This window comes from Spinacia oleracea, chromosome 6, assembly GCF_020520425.1.
Source record: "Spinacia oleracea cultivar Varoflay chromosome 6, BTI_SOV_V1, whole genome shotgun sequence".
In the NCBI taxonomy this organism is placed as follows: domain Eukaryota; kingdom Viridiplantae; phylum Streptophyta; class Magnoliopsida; order Caryophyllales; family Amaranthaceae; genus Spinacia; species Spinacia oleracea.
Window position 1 is genome coordinate 138,420,316 of NC_079492.1, and position 21,912 is coordinate 138,442,227.

The following is a 21,912-nucleotide window of genomic DNA, read 5'->3' on the forward strand; positions in this document are numbered from 1 at the left end:
GAATTTTTTTGATTGGCTCAACACGTAACAAGTGGGTTCGAAACGATCCACACCCGTTCAGGCCCAAGGCATATAGTCTCAGCTCAGCACAGAGCCTTACCCGGCCTGACCCACAATCATCTTTATCCCCCATATTTATTTGTTTGGGAACAGTCGGCATACTTGTATGCTGCCTAATAATCACTCAGAGCAGGCATGAATTCTATAACTACTAACTACTTGCAGCACTGTATCCTAAAAATCCAAGACAAATATTACATCCAAAAAAATCCAAGAATAAATACTCCATCCAAAAAAAATCCAAGTAAGACATATTCATTATTCACATCATGCAACAAGTGAAGCAACCCCAGCAAGTTGGAAAGAAGCACACGGCAGAAAAATCCAATCTTCAGGTAAGACTGTAAGAACAGGGAAACAATTTTTTTAAGATCCTAACTTTCTGTTTAATGGAACTATACATGTGTATAAAATGACATAGTTAACCCCAACATAACGGGAACATAAAGAATCTGCTCATTCCCGCCACTATTGCCAGTATATTAAGTAGCATCCTTCGCTCAAAAGTAGCATCCAGCACAATGCAATTGGTCATACCAAATTTAAGCCACATTGCATTGTACTGCATGCTACCCAATATTTATACCTTTTGCTGCTACCATATTTTTTTTTACCGAAGCGCCAACGATCCACAAGTCAAATAGCAACTAGCAAGGCTAACACCGATGAACAGTTGTCGCAACATCAATCTCTCTCTCTCTCTCTCTCTCTCTCTCTCTCTCTCCTCTCTTGACACTTTCTTTTTTCTTTTGGAAGTCTATTAGTACCACTAGAGATATGCATCACCCCTCTCAGGATATTGGAACAGACAGATTACAATTACCCAAAACAGGTGGCGACCAACTTGCAATGCAAACTAAAACAGACGATACTACTCTAGCCATGGCCACAATTACCAAAAACAAAGTAAAACACTTGAGCTTGCACCAACACTAAACAGTAATATCTTCATCAAACACCATTTCCTGCATCATAAGAATGAGAATTGAGGATGAAATAGGTTAGGACGGTAGATCACCTCGTCTGTTACTAATCTGAAGGGTAAACAATAACAGACCTTATCACACACAGGACAAGCGTCACTTCTTTCCATCCAATCCAGAATGCAACAAAGATGAAAATCATGCTCGCATTTAGTTAGCATCTTCGGATTCTCCTCTGTGTACTCTGCATACAAAACCAGCAACAGGCTTGTTGGTAACATCTAAAAAAGCCTTGTATATTAACTAGATCAGTGGTAGCAGAAACTTAAACAGCTGCGTACAGAGAGGATAGAAGCCAGCAAAAGGGCTGTCATAGTCATTTGTTGACTTCAATGCTCCCTCGGTCCTATAAAAAACTTCGCACTTTCCTTCTAACTTAAATTCAATACGATAGTTTAAAAGGGAATTATTACTTTTTTAACTCCAACACTTCCCTTTTTCTCTCTATCTCATCAATTTTTCTCTCAAATTATATTTTTCATTCAACATGTCACACCCATTCTACATCCCCACTTCCAACTGAGTTATAATCCATTACAAGGCAGAGGAAGGAAAAAATGAAAGAGTGTCATTCAATTGTTACCTTCAAGGCATATAGGACAATCCTCCTCTTCTATGATTGTAAGATTCTGTTCAATCGGCTTCTTCAGATCATCTTCAAGATCCTCAGATAAGTTCAGTTCCAGAACAGATTTTGTTTTGTCTTCAATTTCTTTCGGATCCTTCTCTTGATTTTCTGAGGAATCTGCATTGTTCAATCTCTCCTCAGAACCAGAAGTGGCTGTCTCACTTGTTGCATCACTCTTGGTAAGATGATTCTCTCTTCCATGTGGTGTTCGAGGATGTCCTAAATCAACATCATAGGGAAGAGGAGCAGGAGGTGGAGTATATGTGTCTGGACTTGATGTGTCTAAATTGGTATCAACCAGGAGTCCTCCTGCTAGACCGGGAGGTATTACACGGTTAGCCGACAAGGGCTCACGCTCCTCAGACGTCCTGGGGCACTGCAGAAAGTTGAAATTTTTTGAAACACTAACTACTTGATAATAAAAATAGGGAAAGATTTAAGCAACCTGCACGGATTGCAAGTTCTAAGTTGCAATAGTGACTGAACATTTGAACGGTCATCAAGGCAAAACGTTTGGCATGCCCAAATATGGAATGGGATGCTGAACTTATATTCTTTTAGTATTCTGAGATCAATAACCTCTAAAATTTTATTTGTAGGGGAGGTGAGGACGGTTTGTCAGTATTTAATGACTTAATCTCATTGAAGCATTCCTATTCATTTCCGGACTTGATTGTTGCAGAGCTTGTGAATAATTTGTACTAGCATAAAATCATCACAATGAACAAACATTTGCTTACGGAATCAAGTTAAATTACAGAAATACCTTCTTACTTTATCCTCTCTCAAGCACAGTGTTACCTAATAAGGTCATTTACCCCTAATACTACGTACAGAGTACACCCGTATTACGTACTACATGTTAGTATTGTGGAACACATTGGACTAATTTAACATAGTGAGGTAGCGAATTGCATACTCGTACTCGTACCGCATACTGAAGCGTACTACCGACTATGTACATGGTAACACTGCTCAAGCACAAAGTATCACCCAGAGCTACGAAAACCTTCCACTGCAACTATCACCCTCGTCGTTAACATATTTGTCAATACCTATGTTCACATTTGCATGTCTCATTGTAACGTACTCGAGCTCTAGCTGCCTTTAATTCTTCATATATAAGACCCTGATGCACATCCTATATCCTAGACTACATTCCTCCACATCTATGGAAATCAGTGTTTGACCCCATAAGTATTCTGATATTCTTATTTTAACAGGAGTTGCTGGCTTGCTGCACCTTACCATATTCAACATCTTTTTGATCTTTTAATCTCTCTTGTACAAAGGGGTAACAAACTACAGGGTGGGGGCACGACACTTACAGAGATTACTAATTAGGAAGTTAGGCCTCAAGTCACATAACTTACAGATGCCGCACGATAGTAACCATTAAATAACATAAAATACAACACTTACAAGTGTACTTATCCAGCATCAACCACCAGTCCACCACCCTACCAATAAAATTTTTAATTAAATTAAAAGATGGTGGAGTATGCTAACACATAGTACATGACACATCTGAGGTTCATTTGATTTAGTCTTTAACTGGATCTATGAATCACCAAATTCGTATTAAACTAACAATTGGATGTTGAATGGAACCTGGTACTCCCCGAGTTAAATAATACAGTAACTCTTGTAAATCTCAGACAGACTTCACTGCATTTCGACGGAAAAATATCAACCTAGTTGCCCAGCTTCCGATGGTGCTGTTTAAGCGTACAACGTTTATTTAATCAAATATTAGAGCGTTGAGAATGTCATTTGCAGCATTTTAGCACATTTTTATTGAGCTAAAATGAGTTTAAAGCCTACGAGAAGTGACCAACAACAATCACGTAGAAAAATAGTTGTCAATAATAAGGAAATTCAGTTCCAACATACAGGTTCCATCTTTGCAGTTTCTGTCTACAATAGGTACTCACACCCTCACTCTTTCCATCTTGTTTAACCATCACAGCATCACATAAAATACTCAACCAGAAGATGGCAACATCAATAAAGTTCCACTGTCTCATTGGCTCATTGTAATTTTCTCCCTAGAATGACAAAACTAGATATGAAACCTGTATTATTAAAAGTTATTGCAGGTTATAACATTTTACCACTTTATCCTTTTTAAACTGGACTAATTTTCAATAAGCGAATAACAGATTGCATGTTTACCACGAATATGAAAAAGAAAGGAATTTTTCTTCATCATATTGCAACTAAACTTCATCCTGTATCATTTTGTGCAATTTTCAACTATCACATCTGAAGTAGTTACTAACTGGCATTCATATTCATCACACAAGAAAAGGTATTAATAAACAATGGTCCAATAATATATTAGGGGTTTGAAGCCAAACTAATTTCTTACGTAGTAGTAGATCGGGGTCCGAACTGGTTCAGATCTTCTAGACGAAAAGCAGCAACAGCAACAACCTCCCATTCTCTTGCTTATACTTTTTATCCACTTGATTTTATTTGCACCTGTAGCATCTCTACTTGTCTCCCTGCACACAAAAATATATCTTTCAAGCAAAATATTAAAAAAAAAAATGCATTAACAGAAAAACAAACAGCAACAAAGTGCAGTTACTAGTACGGGCTAGGTCCAACCTAATCTTGCTCCCATACTACATGAGTGAGAAAAGGAGGGGGGATTCACATAAACAAATTAAGCTTCATCAAAGCACAAAAGCAGAAGAAATTCAGCAGAGTCACCCACTTTGATTTCCCAAAAACTCGTGATTTCACGATTTGAATAGGATGAAAGAAGGGGTCACTGGGTCAGTGACAAATCATCTTTCAAACAGATCTACAAAACCAACAAATCACAAAGTCGACAGTCAACTACATAAAAGAAAAGTTTCAAGAGCTTCCGAACATATAACCTACATTAAACCTCATTAGCATTTCCTTCAATCTAGCAATGTAAATCTTCATTAATCCTTCATTTATACGAGGATCGGAATTTATCTTGCTAAGATATCGTGTATAGTTCTTTGATTCCTTCTACAGTTCTACCTAAGAAACAAGTTGGTACAACACGTAGCTGAAGTGTTGCGCCAATATAATGCAAATGTCACAAAAAATTAATTCCATGAAAGGAAATGAATCTGCTGGAAGAAAATCATTCTAGATATTGGTGGTTTCATTAGTTCCATCCATATTTTATCTGAAAATTAATTATCTAGTCAAGCGCGGTAGGCCAGATCATTGTCTCGAAGGACCTCCTACAGTCCAACTGATACATGTATGAAGGCTATGCGCTGCCAAGTTCTCCAACACCAAAGTGATCAGCGCAACGGCATACTGGCATGCCCCATTGAATGCCAAGTAGACGAGCCTGACAGAAATAACACACTGGCGTGCAGGAACACCAAGTTGTGTAGTTGAGGATTCAAGCATGTAAAAACAGCACAGCGGATAGTGGATAAGGATATAAGCCATGTCAATACCCATGAGAACGAAGATATCCCTGAAGCAGGCAATAATTAGCCATCTCACAGGAATTTTCTCACAGCATTACTTCTTACCCACCTATATTACTACTAATTTTTTCAGCTACTCCCCATTTAAAATGGTATGTCAGGGTCACATTTGACTGTTATCGTAAAACACTGTCAAGTTCAGTCATCTTTTTTCTTCGCCATGTTACCATTTCATTATACTAATAGAATGATAACCCTAGATGAGTACTAAACAAAGCTAAATATTCACTCGAAACTGAAAATATTCAATGACAACTGACCATCAAAGTCAAACATGGCCTATTTTAGCTAGTAGCCTATGTTATTCTGACTCTTCATTTCCCCTCGAGTATACGTGTTTGAAACTCATCCCCCGGAGAGATCTTAGACACTTCATTTTGGACTAAAGTCTATGCAATTTTTTCAGAAAATGGCTAATATACCTGCTTAATTCATTAGTTCACCACAACAATTAAAATTTAAGTCATTTAACTAGTTTGCAAGTTACAACCATCAATCAAGTCAACAACTACAATCAAATTGAAAGTGTACTCCACCTGAAGATGATGACAAGATAATAACGGCTTGTTCATTGTCGTTGCGAGCTTTTGCTTTTAAGGAAACTAAAATCAACATTAAGAAACTATATATGAAAATAAACAACCTATAAGTTCACGATGCCGCAGATACAGAGTAAAAGTTTGAAGTCTCTACACCAAAAGTTGTTGCCATACGGAAAAGGCCTAAGTTTTAGTTTGAGGGATAAATCCAAAGACTTAATCACCTTATCGTACAAATTAAGCAGATTAAGCTAAAGAATTTTTATCATTGAGCAAAACAAAACCAATCATGAAAAGAAAATAGATACATCAAACAGAAGCTTCATAAATTAACAACAACAGCAACATAAAAAATAAAAAATAAATAAAAATCTATACTAGTCAATCATCTTGGGGGGAAAAGCGGACAAATTAAGAAATTTCCTGCTCAAAAACAATCAAGTCAGCAAAATCTATCTTCTAAAACCATGATTACACCAAAATCATCAACAAAATTCCAGAAATTAAACCGGATGAAACGCAAACAGACGAAAAATCTTAAACCTAATAATCAACAAACATGAAACAAAGCAAAAGTAGCTGAAACCTGCAAATTTGAATTGAAAAGATTGCTAAAACAATCACACACAAAATTGAAGAAATTGAAGAAGAATTCAGGAAGAAGTAGTGAGAAAATATACCTTAAAAGTTAAAAAGTCGTCGGAAAATCAACGGAAGTGCAGTTTAAGAGAGAGAAAGTGAGTGAAAATATCGGCGGTATTGGTTTAAGGTGACGCCTTTGCTTGGGTCTCTTCCTTTTTCAGAGGAGAGAGAGAGAGGAGAATTAGAATTTTGGGGTGTGAGTTAAAATACCGTCAAAATTGGAAGAGTTTCTGCAAATACACGCGCTATATAAATTAAAAAACAGACGTGTCAGTTTAGAAACTACGTGGACTATTAAAAAATTGACTTGGCACATCCAAGTTTGAATGGGGTTGGGTTAGTATCGTGATTTGTGACTATTGTCCAATAATTTAGGCAGACTTTGAATTTTTGGTGTGGTTATGTAGGTTTGTTAGTTGGATGATAACTCGTTCACCCGTTTTAATGCTTTAGTTTAGATGGTAGAGTCAGAGTCGTGTATAGAATTTCTATTCATACTGAATTTATGATTATAGAGGCTCTTTGATCTCAAATTTTGGTTATATATTTTTACTATATTTTTTACAAAACAAAATACATTATGGTGATACACTCACACACTGATACACAAAACTTACACTCCGCATGTAATGGTATATGAATGTTAAGTGACAATGGATGTTAAGTTGTTAACTTCTGTTCAAATGATAATTGATGACTTTGGAGCTCTTGTGGAGACGTGGCTCATTCATACCCAAAAAAAAAAAAAATTGATTATTGTTTGCCTCATAAAGTATAATTCACTTTATCAAAGAAAATAAGTGTAAAAAAGTTACCATATACTACGTAAGGTATAGAGCAATCTTAAAAGAACATTTTAAAGAGGACAAGGGGACAATAGAAAAAAGGACGGGGGAGTATTTATTACCATGAAAAAATTTATATTTCTTCAAGTAAATGGCTATGAGCAACCAAGTACGAAGTAGTCCTTATAACTTTAAGATCGTAATATCAATCTTTAACATCGGTTGTTCTTGAGGTGTGTATTTTTATTATTCTTCCTACAATTCAAGGGTGTGCCCTACTAGCCCCTACATAACTCGATAAGGTAAGATTGTTAACAAGCCCAAAAGTTCAGCATGGGAATATGTCCAAAGGCATGAGGTTTGTTCGAGTTAGGTCATATGAATTTAGTAGACAAAAAGAAAGATTCTACAATATTGAAAGCTACTCGTGACCTTGTAGAATGGACAACATAGCCGTTTATCGTTGAGTAGTGAAAGGTATAGTTCTATGTGGGCATGTCTGTTGATGAAATCTTCTTGTTTTATAGGTTACTTAGTTAATTTTATGATTTTAGTGTTTATTTTCCTACATAATTATTGTAAGTTGTTAAGGTTGCGTTCTATTCACCTGATTTCCACTTACTTTTCCTGAACTTATCTTATCTGAACTTATCTGAACTTATTAGAACTTATCAAAACTTATTTTAGTTATAAATTGTACTTGGCCAACCCTTATTTTTCCTGAACTTATCTTATCTGAACTTAACAGAACTTATCTGAACTTATTTTTCCTGAAATAAGTGAAAATAAGGTGAACAGAACTGGGCCTAAATAAGTTTCTCATTATCCTATGTATTATGTATCTAGTTCCAAGTTTAAAATATCCTTAACTTGGAAGAAGGTCTTTGATTCAATAACTGGAATCCTCACTCCCAAACATATAGAGCAGTCGATAGGGCTCGAACCTAACCTCCAAGTCACAAGGTGAGTTCTCCACCAATATCACCAAGCAAGATTAGTTAATTGATTAGTAACATAAGACTATGTTTAGAAACAACCATGAGTTGCCGAGTTGGTGTTTAGGAAAGGTGAATTAAATAAAAAGTACTAAAAATATATAAAGAGTGAAAGGAAGAGGAGAGATTGAAACCATGATTTCATGAAAACCATTTTGAAAAACTAATTTCACAGAAAGAACGATTAACATGTGGTATGGGGACCAATACGATATTATTTTAACCTCTTTTTTTCTCGCGAAAAATGTCATGTCATGCGAAATGAATGTTGATCTCAAAAAACTTAGATGTTGATATTCATACTCTTAGGGGCGGTTCTGTGGACGCGCGGGGTGAGCGGCGAAACTAGGCGCCAATTCTCATATATAATGTAATTAATTTCCTAAATATAAACAAAAAAATAAAACTGAACTAGTGGTTAAAGTGTTGTTGTGTAACACCCTAGGTCTTGGGCTTGATTCTTATCCAGTCCCTCTTTGGCCAAAAAACTTATTCAAATGAGATGGGGAAATGGGGGTAAGATTGGGAAAAAAAAAAATTGCCAAAAATAGAATAAAGAAGAAGTGGATACAATAAAAAAAGTTGAACAAAAAAGCACCTCTTTTTGACAAAGTACATATTGTATAAAAAAAAACCTGGAGGGAGTAGTATGATTTTAATTTGAATTATACGTCATTTTATGGTTGAATTTGACCCGACCCGAAATCCGACTTGAACCCGACACCCAAAAATACTGGATTTTGATCAAGATTTTGTAACCCGTAACCTGATTTATTCCGAACTCGAGCAACCCAAAAAGTAATGGGTCAAAACTCGAGCGAACTCGTTTTTTGACCCGATTAGTTGAAAATCAGTGTATTTATAGTAATATTGAGGAATTTTAAGCATAGTAAGCACATAGTTACAATTGGTGGGTGTAATATAATTTTAATTCGAATTTGACTAATATAAACTTGTGTAAGAAAATTTGTTAATGTGTTCCCACATTTTGTATATTTATCACCTAAGTTAATGAAAATATAATACGCGTTTTACAATCTCTCAACCCGTTGGGTCGACCCGAACACGAAAGTCCTGGATGAACAAACATTTGTAAACCCGAACCCGAAAGTGACCGACCTGAACTAACCAAAACTCAAAAATAAAAAAAATTACAACACGGCCACACATTTAACAGGTCTAAGTACAAATTATGTTGTCAAAAAAAAAAGTACAAATTAAAATTCAACTAGTATAATTTTAATTTGAATTATACGCCATTTAACAGGTTGAATTTTACAATGAAAACGTTTTACGCCTTACCAAACGGAGCCTAAATGATACTTCAAGGAGAGGACTACATCAACAAGGTTGATACTCCATAGTCCATAGCTTTACTACGGATATCTTCTTGGTTGGACTTTGTTATAGACTCATAGGCATTGCAACGCATACAAAGCTTCATTGCATACAAGATGGTACCTTTTATAATCAAAGAACCTAGAACAAAAATGACAGAAATACTGCCAAATTGGCAATGGAAGTCAAGCCGGCCACTAACTTAGTTGCCTGCTAAAGGATAAATCATCTCTCCAAAAAGTCAAGGATTTACATGTAAAAAGTAATCCAACGACCCCACTTTTGTTCTTGGCTGAATTGTGATTGGTCTATTCCACTTTCACAGGATAACAAGACCCCACAATTCACATCCAATAATCGAAAAAGAAGACATACAAATTTGAAATAAAAATCAAAGCATGAAATCTGCATAATATATAAATATAATCAACCTGCAATTTCATGCCCAATCCTACCATTAGAAGACATACGAACTGGACTATATAACAGAGAGAACTTGGGTTATAGATATTAAATTAACTGGACCTTCTAGCCTACATACCAGAATACAAGGTTAGAATCCGAGTCGAGACTCGAGAGTGTCAGTTCTAGCCAGCTGCAGGTGAATGAACCAACCCCTCTCCCAAAACCATGGTCTTTCAGTAGTTAGATTTGATTTCATCTAAAAGTTAGGCTAAGATTTTATGTATATATATTATATAATTACATAGAATAGACCATTTTCTAGATCAACACCTGGATATATTTTCACTCCCTACTTCTGTTAATGCTCCTCAGTTTCTTGGCTGCATGAATGAATTCCGCAATCACCTGAACTTCATCGACTTTCTGCCATGTCAAAACAAGTCGATAGAGTTAGCAAGATGAAAAGGATTAAATCATTAAACCCAACTCGTAAAAAACTCCCAGAATTATTCTTTAATTAGTCGTTTGTGAAGTTCCCTTGCACATGCCAAAAACTACTAATACATCGACAAATCAAAACTCAAATGTGTTTTGAGCAACAAGTCGAGAGAACAAGAGATTGAGAGAAAAACCTGTGAAGCAAAGTGGCGCTCCACTAAACTAATCATTTGCTCCCTTGAGCTAGAATTCATGCTCCCCTGAATATTTAGTAATTGATTTCAACAAGTTTAGGCAATATTGCGGAAATTCTAAACTGTTATAAAGATTACTGAATTGTTTAGAATAAGATACTAACCAGGTGAAATCGGCTCAAATATCTCCACAGTGAATCACTTCCGAGCTTAGCAAAGTTCAGTCTCTGGCATGTTCAGGCCCAGGAAAACATTAGGACCACATTTGGTCACATACTTCATTATTAATAAAAATAAAAATGCCCTGTTTATGTTCAAAAACCTTAATTTTGACGATATAATGTGACAAAATTTTAGGACCACATTTGATCATGTACTAGAATTTGAACAATTGCAACATTTTTTCCAAAGATCTGAGTGCATGACAGTATCTACAAAGGACATAGTTCATATGTAGGGCCAAAACCATTATCTAGAATTAGCAATTGCGGAGTAGGAATTAGTAATTTTATTAACAACCCACGGGACGAGGGTTGTGCTAAAAAAATATGATACAGAATGAGGCATATAAAATAAGATCTTGTTCCCCCATCTTAAGTATTCAATTATTCCTACAGTGGAATTAGTTACAACAACTTACAAAAGCAATGATATACATATATACCTACTTGTCTAAAGGCAAACACTTTCAAGTTTCAGTTCCCTACCCCAGCCAAAAAAGTAAGAATAAAAGAATGAAATCCAATTGAAAGAACAATCTGGATAGCAGTCAACAGAAGCAAGATAGGGACACACATTAATCATATCAAGAACGAGATCGTAAAAAGACTATGTTAATGATAACCCGTTATAAATGGTGCACAAGGGCAACTTGTTTGTGATAACAATTTCTGCACATTTTACCCAAAATGTCCATGATTGTTAAAAGTTCTAAATATCTTATCAGAGTTTAAGTGGTGTTTTTGGGTTCCTAGGGAAAAAATGGTGTGCTGTGTATTGAGAAATAAAACGGAGGCCTCGGGGTTTCTTTATCTCATCACAATTACGGAGTATTTAAGATGAAATAGAACTTGGTTGAAACTAGAGTAATGCTCGTAGACTCGTAGTAATATGCATCCCAAATCCACTAAGAAATCTCAATCCCTAATTCTAATATGTGCATCTCTTCTACCCTCTCCGTCTCAAATTACTTGCCCAGGTTTTCCTGTTATGAGAATCTCACATAAGTTGTTCCATTCCTTTATTATGGAAAGTTTTTTCTATCTACTACTCCCTCCGTCCCGGAATACTCGACCCGGTTTGACCGACACAGAGTTTAAGGGACTTGAATTGACTTATTTAATTTAATAGGTAGTAGTTGATAGTGGGGTATTATTTTAATGTAGTTAGTGGGAGGTGGGTTAAGAGGTGGGGTTGGGGGAGAGTAGGGGTTGAATTTTTAATTATTTTTTGTATGGAGTAGGGGGTAGGTGGGTTAATAGGGGTGGAGTGAGAAATAACATAATATTGTTAGAATATTTCCATTTTTAGAAACAGGTCAAGTATTAAGGGACAACAGGTCAAGTATTAAGGGATGGCCCGATAAGGAAAACAGGTCAAGTATTCCGGGATGGAGGGAGTACAAAGTACGAACTATTAATTTGATTTGGGCCCCTCACTCACCCATCAAATTTCCCCTCTCTACTTTTTCACTTTCTTAAAAGGATGTGAAATGTGCTCATGGATCAAATAACTTGAGATGGAGTAAAATAAAAGGCCCACAAAGCTTGCTTAGAAGCTTACACAGTTAGGGGTATGAATGACGGGGCGGAGTTCCTTCAAGCTATTTCCGTGGTTTGACTTGGCGATAACAGATGGAGCCCATGGCCTTGTATGGCGAACTCTTGGTTTGCTCACTTTGTGAAACTCCATGCTAGCTGCACCATGTTACCAGCAATCAATAACAGAGACAAAAGCACTTTGGTGTCGCTTTATGTTAGAAAAAACTGAACTATCACTTTAACCTACCAAACTCATTGTCCTTGTCTCCCAGGTCAGAGCTGCTACTAGAGTGATCAAGCTCATCATCATCTTCGTTACCTGTAGGTGGTTCTAGCACACTCAGCGCATTCCGCTGCAGCTTCACCTCTATTCCATTCTTCAGAACCTTCAACAAATTAGGAAATATCTCAACATTCCACCCACAAGAACTACTTTTCTTTTTTCACTGCCGGAGTAACAAGGATAAGCAAGCAGAAAGTCAAAAGGCACCAAATATTTCATTCATACACCATATACTCGATTTATAAAAAGCAATCATCAATGAACATTAGAAAATATTCCATAGTTGACAATTGCACTTTTGGCGTCTTGTTCGTCATCTTTTTTTTAAAACCTTTTACTTTTTAGAAGAAATTAGTACAAACTGTCGGTCCTAATGACATATTAGTCATTTAGTCTTCCCACTTCTACAATCATGTCATGCCATAAAATGATTAGTGCGGGCTAAAAAAACAACTAATTACACCCCAAAAAAGCAGTAGTGATCATGATTTACTAGTCAACAACAATCGCATTTCAGCGTTACTTTGATCAAGAGAACATTGCAGTTTCTAATTTTCTATATCAGATTAAGCTCACTAAAATTGCAATAGGGAATTAAACACGAATCCAGCTCATTTCAGAACAACTTGTTAGTTGTTACCCAGTGCAAACCGATATTAAATATTCAAGGATTCAAGAATACTATGAACATTACGAATACGAATATTCCTCGATAGATTGTTCAAAAACATTAAAAGAATATATATATATCCTGAACAAGACAACCAATCACAAAAATACGAACCTTCTTAACCAAAATAAAGTATTTAAATTACTCGAAACGGCAATTATCTACACTTCTTCATAAACCAGGCCATTGAATACTTTAGTACAAAAGCAATAATGAAATTCAATCATTAAAGACGACAAATAGTAATTAAAGATAATGTAATGAATCTTAACCAACACAAAAGATGAATATACTATTTAGTACCAAGTACTGTATTTGATTAATCATGCATAAACTTAAACAAATGTGCATAATACAATTCTAAATAATCAATTGAATAATAATAAAGTAAGAAAATTACCAGCCAATGCCAACCACCAAGACCAACAGCCTTCTTAACAACTCCTTGCAATCCAACTAAAACGGATTTTGTTCGATTGTTACCAGTCACAATAACTTTTGTGTGCCTTGGTAGAACTGAAAGCTCTTCATCCCCACTTTCTTCTCTAAATGGTGACATCACCCTTGATGCACATAGCTCTGATTCAATCATTTTTCCCACCCAAATTTACGAATTAATCAAACCCTAAATCACCAAGAATCCAACTCAAGTACCCCCTATTTCTACTATTAGCCCTAATTAAAGTATTTACCAATTGATCATACAATCCCAATACACAATTAGACCCTAATTTTCGTCGAAATGGTCGAAATTCAATCAAATTAACTTCCAATACAGAATCTAATCACAATCCATAGTCTTCTAACCTTCACAGCTTCAAATGGGATGCCAGATCAAACTTTCCACTATTTACCCAATAACTGTACAAATATTACCACTAATAGCATGTATTGAAACCCTGATGCTGAGAATTTCTGAGGCTCAATTATAATCCCTGAAATGTAGAAACAAATAAATCAGATTAATTTCATCAATTAAATAACTACATTATTGAAAGAATATAAATTCAGAAGTAGCATGATTATGATCTTGACCTGGATTCATACATGACTGAAGCTTAAGTTAACTAATCATTTCATTAAATTTCCACTATGAACCCCATACTCTTCTTCCAAATACTGCATGCACCCAAGGAAAGTGTGATTAAGCAATTAATCATGGCCCGCCACTAGAACAATTCAAATGAACAAATTCAAAGAAACTTAAAGTTTAACATTGATCAAAATTATACCCAGAAATAGAAATCACATAATTCAAGAAGATAATTACACAAACCCAAATTCCAATAAATCGAAAGTGATAAAAATGACATTACTTCAAAAAGAAAGGTTTTGATAAACTCCCATTTGTGTGAAATTCAAGACACCTTAAAATTAAAATAAAATAAACTACTCCGTACTAGAAACCCAGAAATCAAAAGGCTTGTATTACACAAAACCCAGTAATTCAAAACTCAAAATTATACCTTGAAATGTAGGAATGGCAAGTGGTAGAGAATGCAGGAGGAAGAAGGGTAATGTAATGTAAACGGATCTATTAAAAAAATGGAGTTTTTAGAGAGAGAAAGTGAGAGAAGTTACTGCAATTTTCTCTCACTAAATCAAAATTGAAAACCCAGAAACGAAAATAGAAATAATGAGTGAGAAGTGAGTGAGAGAGGAGAGAGAAGAAGCACGCACTAAATGCTTACCAACTGCCATGGGAACGACCCTGTAATTATCGTACGGCTTACTTGGTTTTATAACCGGTTTTAACCGGCTATTACCCGTTCACTTTCTTTACTTTAGTGTTTGGCTTCCTGGCTCGGCTCGGCTCGGCTTGGCTGGTTTCGGTTTGACGTTTTGTCCACGTGTCTAATACGGGTTTCTTTATTGGATCCATTTCTTATCTGGAATTACGGTTGAACTTCTTTTTCTTATTTTCCGGATTGTGTTAAGAGAAGCTAGATTTCATCTTTTGTTAATCCATTTGTTTCTTACTTCTTACTTCTTACTTCTTACTTCTTACTTCTTAGGATTATTTTGTACACAACCTTGTGTGTCAATAGTTAAAAGTTGGGACTTTATTTGATGTTTTGGCGTGGTTATTTTGATGACAAATGTGGGGCCAAATTTTATTTTCTAATACGAAATACGGAGTATATCGTAATATATGGTGAACTCTTTTTTACTTTTTTTTTAAGTAAACTATTATACTGGTATTATGTTTATAAAACTTAACAAATGTTCTTGAAAACATATTTGATTTTAATGTCTTATTAGGCAATTGATTATGGGGTAGTTTGGTTGACATAGGAATTAAATTTCCATATGAAGTTTGTTTTTGTGGGAAGTTACTTTCTTTGTGAACTTCCTAGGAAATGGTATACTCTTGTTTGGTTGCATTGCAATAAGGAATTCACATTTTCTAGGAAATTACTCCTACATGGCAATTGTGACTTACCAAGGGAGGGTAGGTAAGCCATTTTCCATGTCGCATGGGAACTCCAAGTTCCTAGGAAGTTCTACTTCTTTCATCTTATTAATTTCATGTTAACCAAACAACATGACAAATATGCAATTCCTAGGAAGTCACACTTCCCTCTCTAATTACTTGCAACCAAACATCACTTTTCTGCTCCCCCCCCCCCCCCCGTCTCCTGCACGCGATTTCACATATAATTAATGTTTATAAAGATTTCTCATTTTTTATTTAAACAATACAAATTACGCTTATTGATAATGTTTTCACTTTTATCCAAAACTAGGTTAGGTCCCGTGCAACGCACATATTAGACTAAATACTTTTTTTATGTTCTGAATAATTTATTTAAACGAAGTTTTTAATAAAATAAGATCAATGTTTATCAACGGTTGTTGGGAGAATGAGAGGAAATTGTTATTTATTTGTATTATAAAGTTATTAGTGCGATTTTAGGAGTTTAGCGTTTCGACAAAAATACTTAAGTTGGAAAAATATAAGAAAAAAAAAAGCTTATCAAACAATTATTAACTATTGTAGGTTAAGAATAATGCATTTTTTTGAAAATTTTGTATGAAAATCAAAAAAATATTTTGCTATTTTGCTTTTACGGAGTTTCCGTAATAGCTTACTACGTATATTATAGAAACAGTAATATCAAAAAAAAACTTTGATTTTTTTTCATTCCTAACATATATGTTCTTCAAATCAGTAATAATATATATTTTTTTATCCTTGTCGTAATACAAGAAATCATAATTTAATTTTTCTTATATACTTAGATTATAGTTCCTCCGTTCTTATTTACATGACACAATGGTGTTTTGGACACTATTCACACAAACTCCTTTGACTTCGTTTTGTGAATTATATTTAAGAAAAAACATAGTCGTATGGGGTCTTGTTAGATTCGTTTCAATAAATATTTTTTAAATATCAACTTTTTAGAATTTTTCTTATTCATATTTGAAGATATTAATATTTGAAATCGTGCATCGGCAAACGTGCCTAAATAATTGTGTCATTTAAAAGAGAACAGAGGAAGTATTAAATAGAAGGAAAGAATAAGAAACAAAAGATTAGGAAATCGTATATTTTAAAAGATTCATTATTTTTTTGTAAAAGAAAAAAAGTATTAAAGACTCACGAGGACGTGACACATGTCTGATATGTCTTTTAGTATATAGTAATAGGTAGAGTAGATAGATAGATAAATAGATAGATAGATAGATATTACATTGAGAGAAAGTGTGAGAGATGTAATGTCTTCGTGAGAAAGTGTGAAATGTTTAGTGTCCCAATAGTTTTACTCCGTAATTAATTAAAATAATAAATTGCCCAATTTTTAGCAGAGTATTAAGGATATTTATGATATAATATAAAATGAAATATCTAAATGTAAAATGGGACATTTAAAACGAAAAACGTAAAATACAAAAAGGGACGAAGGAGTAGTGGTTAAGTGTTTATTGTACTAGATCCATACATATTTAAATAGATTAATGTATTAACTATTTGTAAGAAACTATAATCAACTAGCGATTTATGTACTCCATAGTTACAAAGAAATTTGGTAAATGAACAATTTATTTGGCAGTATCTTATGTGCAAATAGGGTAAAGTGGTGAATTGGTCAAACATGAGTGATTAATATTGGTCCAAATAAGTTCCCTTGAGTTTAAATAAAGTTATTATAACTATGATTAGTGTTAGTGATTGTTTGTAAGGGTGAATATTTGTTTGGTTGATAGAGTCATAAGAAATTGCACTCAGGTAGTTTTCACTTTCAACTAGAGGAAATTACTTACCTACGTTTTCAAGATAAAAGAAGTTTATTGTCATCTTATGGCATAATTCCCCTGACAAACAAATATATTAGGAAATTGTATTTCTTATGTTTAACCAAATAGACGTTTAATAGTTATAATGTGTTCAAATAATTAGCTCCAATAATAACATTTTAGTTTCTATATAACAATAATCTATTACTATATACTAAAAGAGACACCAGGAATAACACATGTCAATTCCTGGTGTTTTTCCGCCTAAAATATTTTACTAAAATATACGGAGTATATCTTATATTATTTTATTCTATTCTCTACCCTTTTTATAAACAATCTATGTATGGAAAAAATATTAGTTTATAATTTATGGAAAATAATAGATACCACGTAATAATAATTTTGCTAAATTCTTTTTTTATATAATATTTTAGTCAAATCGGTACGTTAATAATATAAATTATAGGAAAATTGACATAAATAATCCCACATTTCACTCATCTTCTCAAAATAATCCCAACTTTGGATTATTTTAGAATAATCCAAACTTTAGGGGTTACATTCTCAAAATAATCCAAACTATCAATTTGCCTATGTACAATAGACCCAAAATGGATTAGTAATGACAAGAAAAAAAAATATTTCGGATTATTTTTAGAAGGTAACCCCTAAAGTTTAGTTGGGATTATTTTTAGAAGATGTGTAAAAGTAGGGATTATTTATATTAAATTTACCTCAATCAAGAAATCATTTGCTAGAAACTCAATATAGTTTTGAGTTTTGATTATTTGGCAAAAAAGAAAACGTTCGAAGTAGTTCAACGTTTCAAAAAATGGAAACGATAGATGCTAAAAGTTTCAAAATATAGATAGATTACCAAAAAAAAACACTACGAATTACAAATTGAAAATAGCTAATCTTCTACTCCCTCTGTCCCGAAATACTCGACCCGGTTTGACCGGCACAGAGTTTAAGGGACTTGAATTGACTTACTCCCTCCGTCCCGGAATACTTGACCTGTTTTCTTTATCGGGCCGTCCCTTAATACTTGACCTGTTTCTAAAAATGAAAACATTCTAACAATATTATATTATTTCTCACTCCACCCCTATTAACCCACCTACCCCCTACTCCATACAAAAAATAATTAAAAATTCAACCCCTACTCTCCCCCAACCCTACCCCTTTACACATTTCTCACTAACTACATTAAAATAATACTGTACCCCACTATCAACTACTACCTATTAAATTAAATAAGTCAATTCAAGTCTCTTAAACTCTGTGCCGGTCAAACCGGGTCGAGTATTCCGAGACGGAGGGAGTATTTAATTTAATAGGTAGTAGTTGATCGTGGGGTATTATTTTAATGTAGTTAGTGGGAGGTGGGTTAAGAGGTGGGGTTGGGGGAGAGTAGGGGTTGAATTTTTAATTATTTTTTGTATGGAGTAGGGGGTAAGTGGGTTAATAGGGGTGGAGTGAAAAATAATATAATATTGTTAGAATATTTTCATTTTTAGAAACATGTCAAGTATTAAGGGACGGCCCGATAAGGAAAACAGGTCAAGTATTCCGGGACGGAGGGAGTAATACATCTTTTAAATATTTAAAAGAAATTCCACCAATGAAAACTTAAAATCTAAAGTGCGAAATTGCCAAGAAAAACGCATATAAATTGACTATAACAAGGGACTAAATGAATTAGGCGGGGCATAAATAATTGATGTCTTTAAAATATGGCCCCACTTTTTATTTAATTTTATATTTTGGGACCCACTTTTATTATTTCACTGATAATAGTGATAATTGGGCACAAAGTGCCAGTGTACCTTCTCCTCCTTACCCACGTCCGACAACGTAATCAACGGCCAAGATCTTCTCCCGCCTTTATGTTCCCAGCTACTATTACGTCGTTATCTCTCCTCCTAAGGTTATTTCCGTCATTCCACCAACACTAACCGGCTCGGCTCGGCTCTGTTGGCTCTCGTTTGAGAATCCCAAGAAGGACAAAGAATGACGTACACGTGTCAGAGGACCAGCTGTCGGATCTTATCCTGGCAAAAAAACTTACTGTTTGAAAATTAGGGGAGGGAACGTCAAATTATTTTTATTGCGTTATATTTGAATTTTCATTTGGAGTCCGCCTTTTTCCAATTTTTTATTTTATTTTTAAATTTTGGAGGGCAGCTGGCGCGCATAAAAAAGGGTAGTCTTGAGAATTTTAGGAAATTAGGACTCAAAGGGGGTGGGGTCCATTCAGCACATGCTCTGCACTCTGCCATACTTAGTTCATTCAAGCTCTCTTAAAAGTTAAAACTATTTCACACTATTCTCTCATGAGTTCTTCATGAATGAATTGAATCCTCATATCAACCCAATTTAATACTCATTTTATCCACTTATATTTTGTGCATGTGCATGCAAAATTATACCCATTTATATTTTTATGGTAATTAAGCATTTTTTAAAAATGGACTCAATTCAATTAGAATAAATCAAAATATGAGTTATATGAACATTATGATCGACCATGACTCAAACTTGAAATAACTCGTCCTAGTTATCTGATTTGGATCAAACACGAATATACACCAAATTATTAAATTAATAGTTGATCTAAAATATGATCAACTTGCATTGTGAGTTTTGATTATCATACTCTTTTTGTTATCAAATAATCTTTACCCTCCCTTGATGTTATGGTCCTTATGGACTACTCCAGTTGTTAGTGAAATAAAATTATATTGAAATTTGAAGGATTGGAAGTGGTTGAGAAGTATAGGGGGGTGTAGTTTATGATATGATAGAGTACCTCTTTAATTTAAACAACATTACTTTTCCTTTTCATGTGTTTGAGAAAGAATGTTAATTGTTATTTATTTGCTCACTTCTACTCCGTATTCACGTAAAAAATATATGCTTCGTGTGTTTTTATATGTTATCGTCATTTTTATTTTAATAATGAAAATATTTTATGTGTCTCGAGCGCGCAAAATTATATTAAAAAAACGGTAATCATTTTTAAGTGACTTTTAATTTGTTTTGATTATTTTTGTAAAATAGAAAGTGGTTTTTAAGAGGTACTTCAAATGTTTTTAAGATAAGCTAGAGGGTAGCATACTCGTCATATTTAGGCTTCATTCGACTTATTTTGACTTATTTCAGACAAATTAAGTTCAGAGAAGTTAAAATAAGTTCGAATAATATAAGTTTAGCAAAAATACGTTTTTCAGACATTTTCACACACAAATAAGTATATTTTAGAAAAAATAAGTTTTTTTCAGATAAGATAAGTTCAGATAAATATAAATAATATATTCAGTCAAAATAAGTCCAATAGAACGAAGCCTTATACATTAGAATTTAGTAGTGATTTATGTGGCAATTTTTGTGTGTGAAGATAATGACTTTATCAATTTATTTGATATTTTATCCGTACCTAAAAGATTTTCCTATTTGACTTATCACAATCTGTAATATTAATACATGGGTTAAAATGTAAATATGTCTAATTATATACTCTCTCCGTCCCGGAATACTTGACCTGTTTTCCTTATCGGGCCGTCCCTTAATACTTGACATGTTTCTAAAAATGGAAATATTCTAACAATATTATATTATTTCTCACTCCACCCCTATTAACCCACCTACCCCCTACTTCATACAAAAAATAATTAAAAATTCAACCCCTACTCTTCCCCAACCCCACCTCTTAACCCACCTCTCATTAACTACATTAAAATAATACCCCACTATCAACTACTCCCTCCATTCCTTTTTGTTGTTCCCATTTCCTTTTTTGGCGTTTCTTTTTGTTGTTCCCCTACTGAATCTTTACTATTTTTTGCCATAGTTTTTTTACCAATTTACCCTAAGATTCCCCACTATTTACCAAAAATACCCTAAGATTCTACCCTTTCCCACCCACTTTTACCCCACCCACCTTATTTAATTATTTAACCTAACCCTACCCCCCCTCCCTTTATTACCCATCCCTTTCTCATTCTGATTTCACTCTCTCACCTCTGATTTCTCTCTCTCTCATTCTGATTTCTCTCTCTCACCTCTTCGGATCTCTCTCTCTCTCTTATTTCACTCTCTCTCTCTCTTAAAATCCCTCCCCTGTTCTTGAGAAAACCCTAGGTTTTCCGCCTCTGATCTGGGTTTTCCTCTCCAAATCTCACAAATCTGAAACGTTTTCGCCGAAAAACTTTCATACAAATTACTCGGATTGATTTTCCGATCAGATCCCCTCTATTTTTGTCCCCTTTTTGGTCCCTAATCGTCGCTGATCTTTGTTTTTCTGGTACGTTATGGGTTCTTCTTTGTCTAGAACTCGAGGTGATTCTGGGGTGGGAACTACTGGTCAAAGAATCCCCGATTCCAACTGTGATTGGGGATCCAAGTGCAACTGTCCCAATAACGAGCATTCCTACTCCGCCGAATATAAAAACAATCT

The 21,912-nt window shown here is 34.5% G+C and overlaps 2 protein-coding genes across 3 annotated transcripts; both read right to left on the minus strand.

Moving 5' to 3' along the window:
• Positions 1-254: 254 nt before the first annotated feature.
• Positions 255-6,556, minus strand: LOC110784959 (probable E3 ubiquitin-protein ligase RHB1A). Its single transcript, XM_021989400.2, has 5 exons — positions 6,379-6,556; positions 4,043-4,178; positions 1,627-2,047; positions 1,118-1,227; positions 255-1,025 (listed from the first exon to the last, which is right to left on the minus strand). Exons 2-5 carry the CDS (start codon positions 4,112-4,114, stop codon positions 993-995), a joined length of 636 nt encoding a protein of 211 aa, XP_021845092.1. The 5' UTR covers positions 4,115-4,178; positions 6,379-6,556; the 3' UTR covers positions 255-992.
• Positions 6,557-9,843: 3,287 nt separating this feature from the next.
• Positions 9,844-14,916, minus strand: LOC110784958 (uncharacterized). Of its 2 annotated transcripts, XM_021989398.2 has the most exons (8): positions 14,675-14,916; positions 14,244-14,327; positions 13,609-14,143; positions 12,503-12,641; positions 12,278-12,411; positions 10,660-10,722; positions 10,496-10,561; positions 9,844-10,286 (listed from the first exon to the last, which is right to left on the minus strand). In XM_021989398.2, the coding sequence occupies exons 3-8, from the start codon at positions 13,798-13,800 to the stop codon at positions 10,206-10,208; spliced, it is 675 nt and encodes a 224-aa protein (XP_021845090.1). In that variant the 5' UTR covers positions 13,801-14,143; positions 14,244-14,327; positions 14,675-14,916; the 3' UTR covers positions 9,844-10,205. The 2 variants fall into 2 exon arrangements, with proteins under 2 accessions (XP_021845090.1, XP_021845091.1); XM_021989399.2 differs by lacking the exon at positions 14,244-14,327 and having other exon boundaries at positions 14,675-14,906.
• Between the last annotated feature and the right edge of the window lie 6,996 nt (positions 14,917-21,912).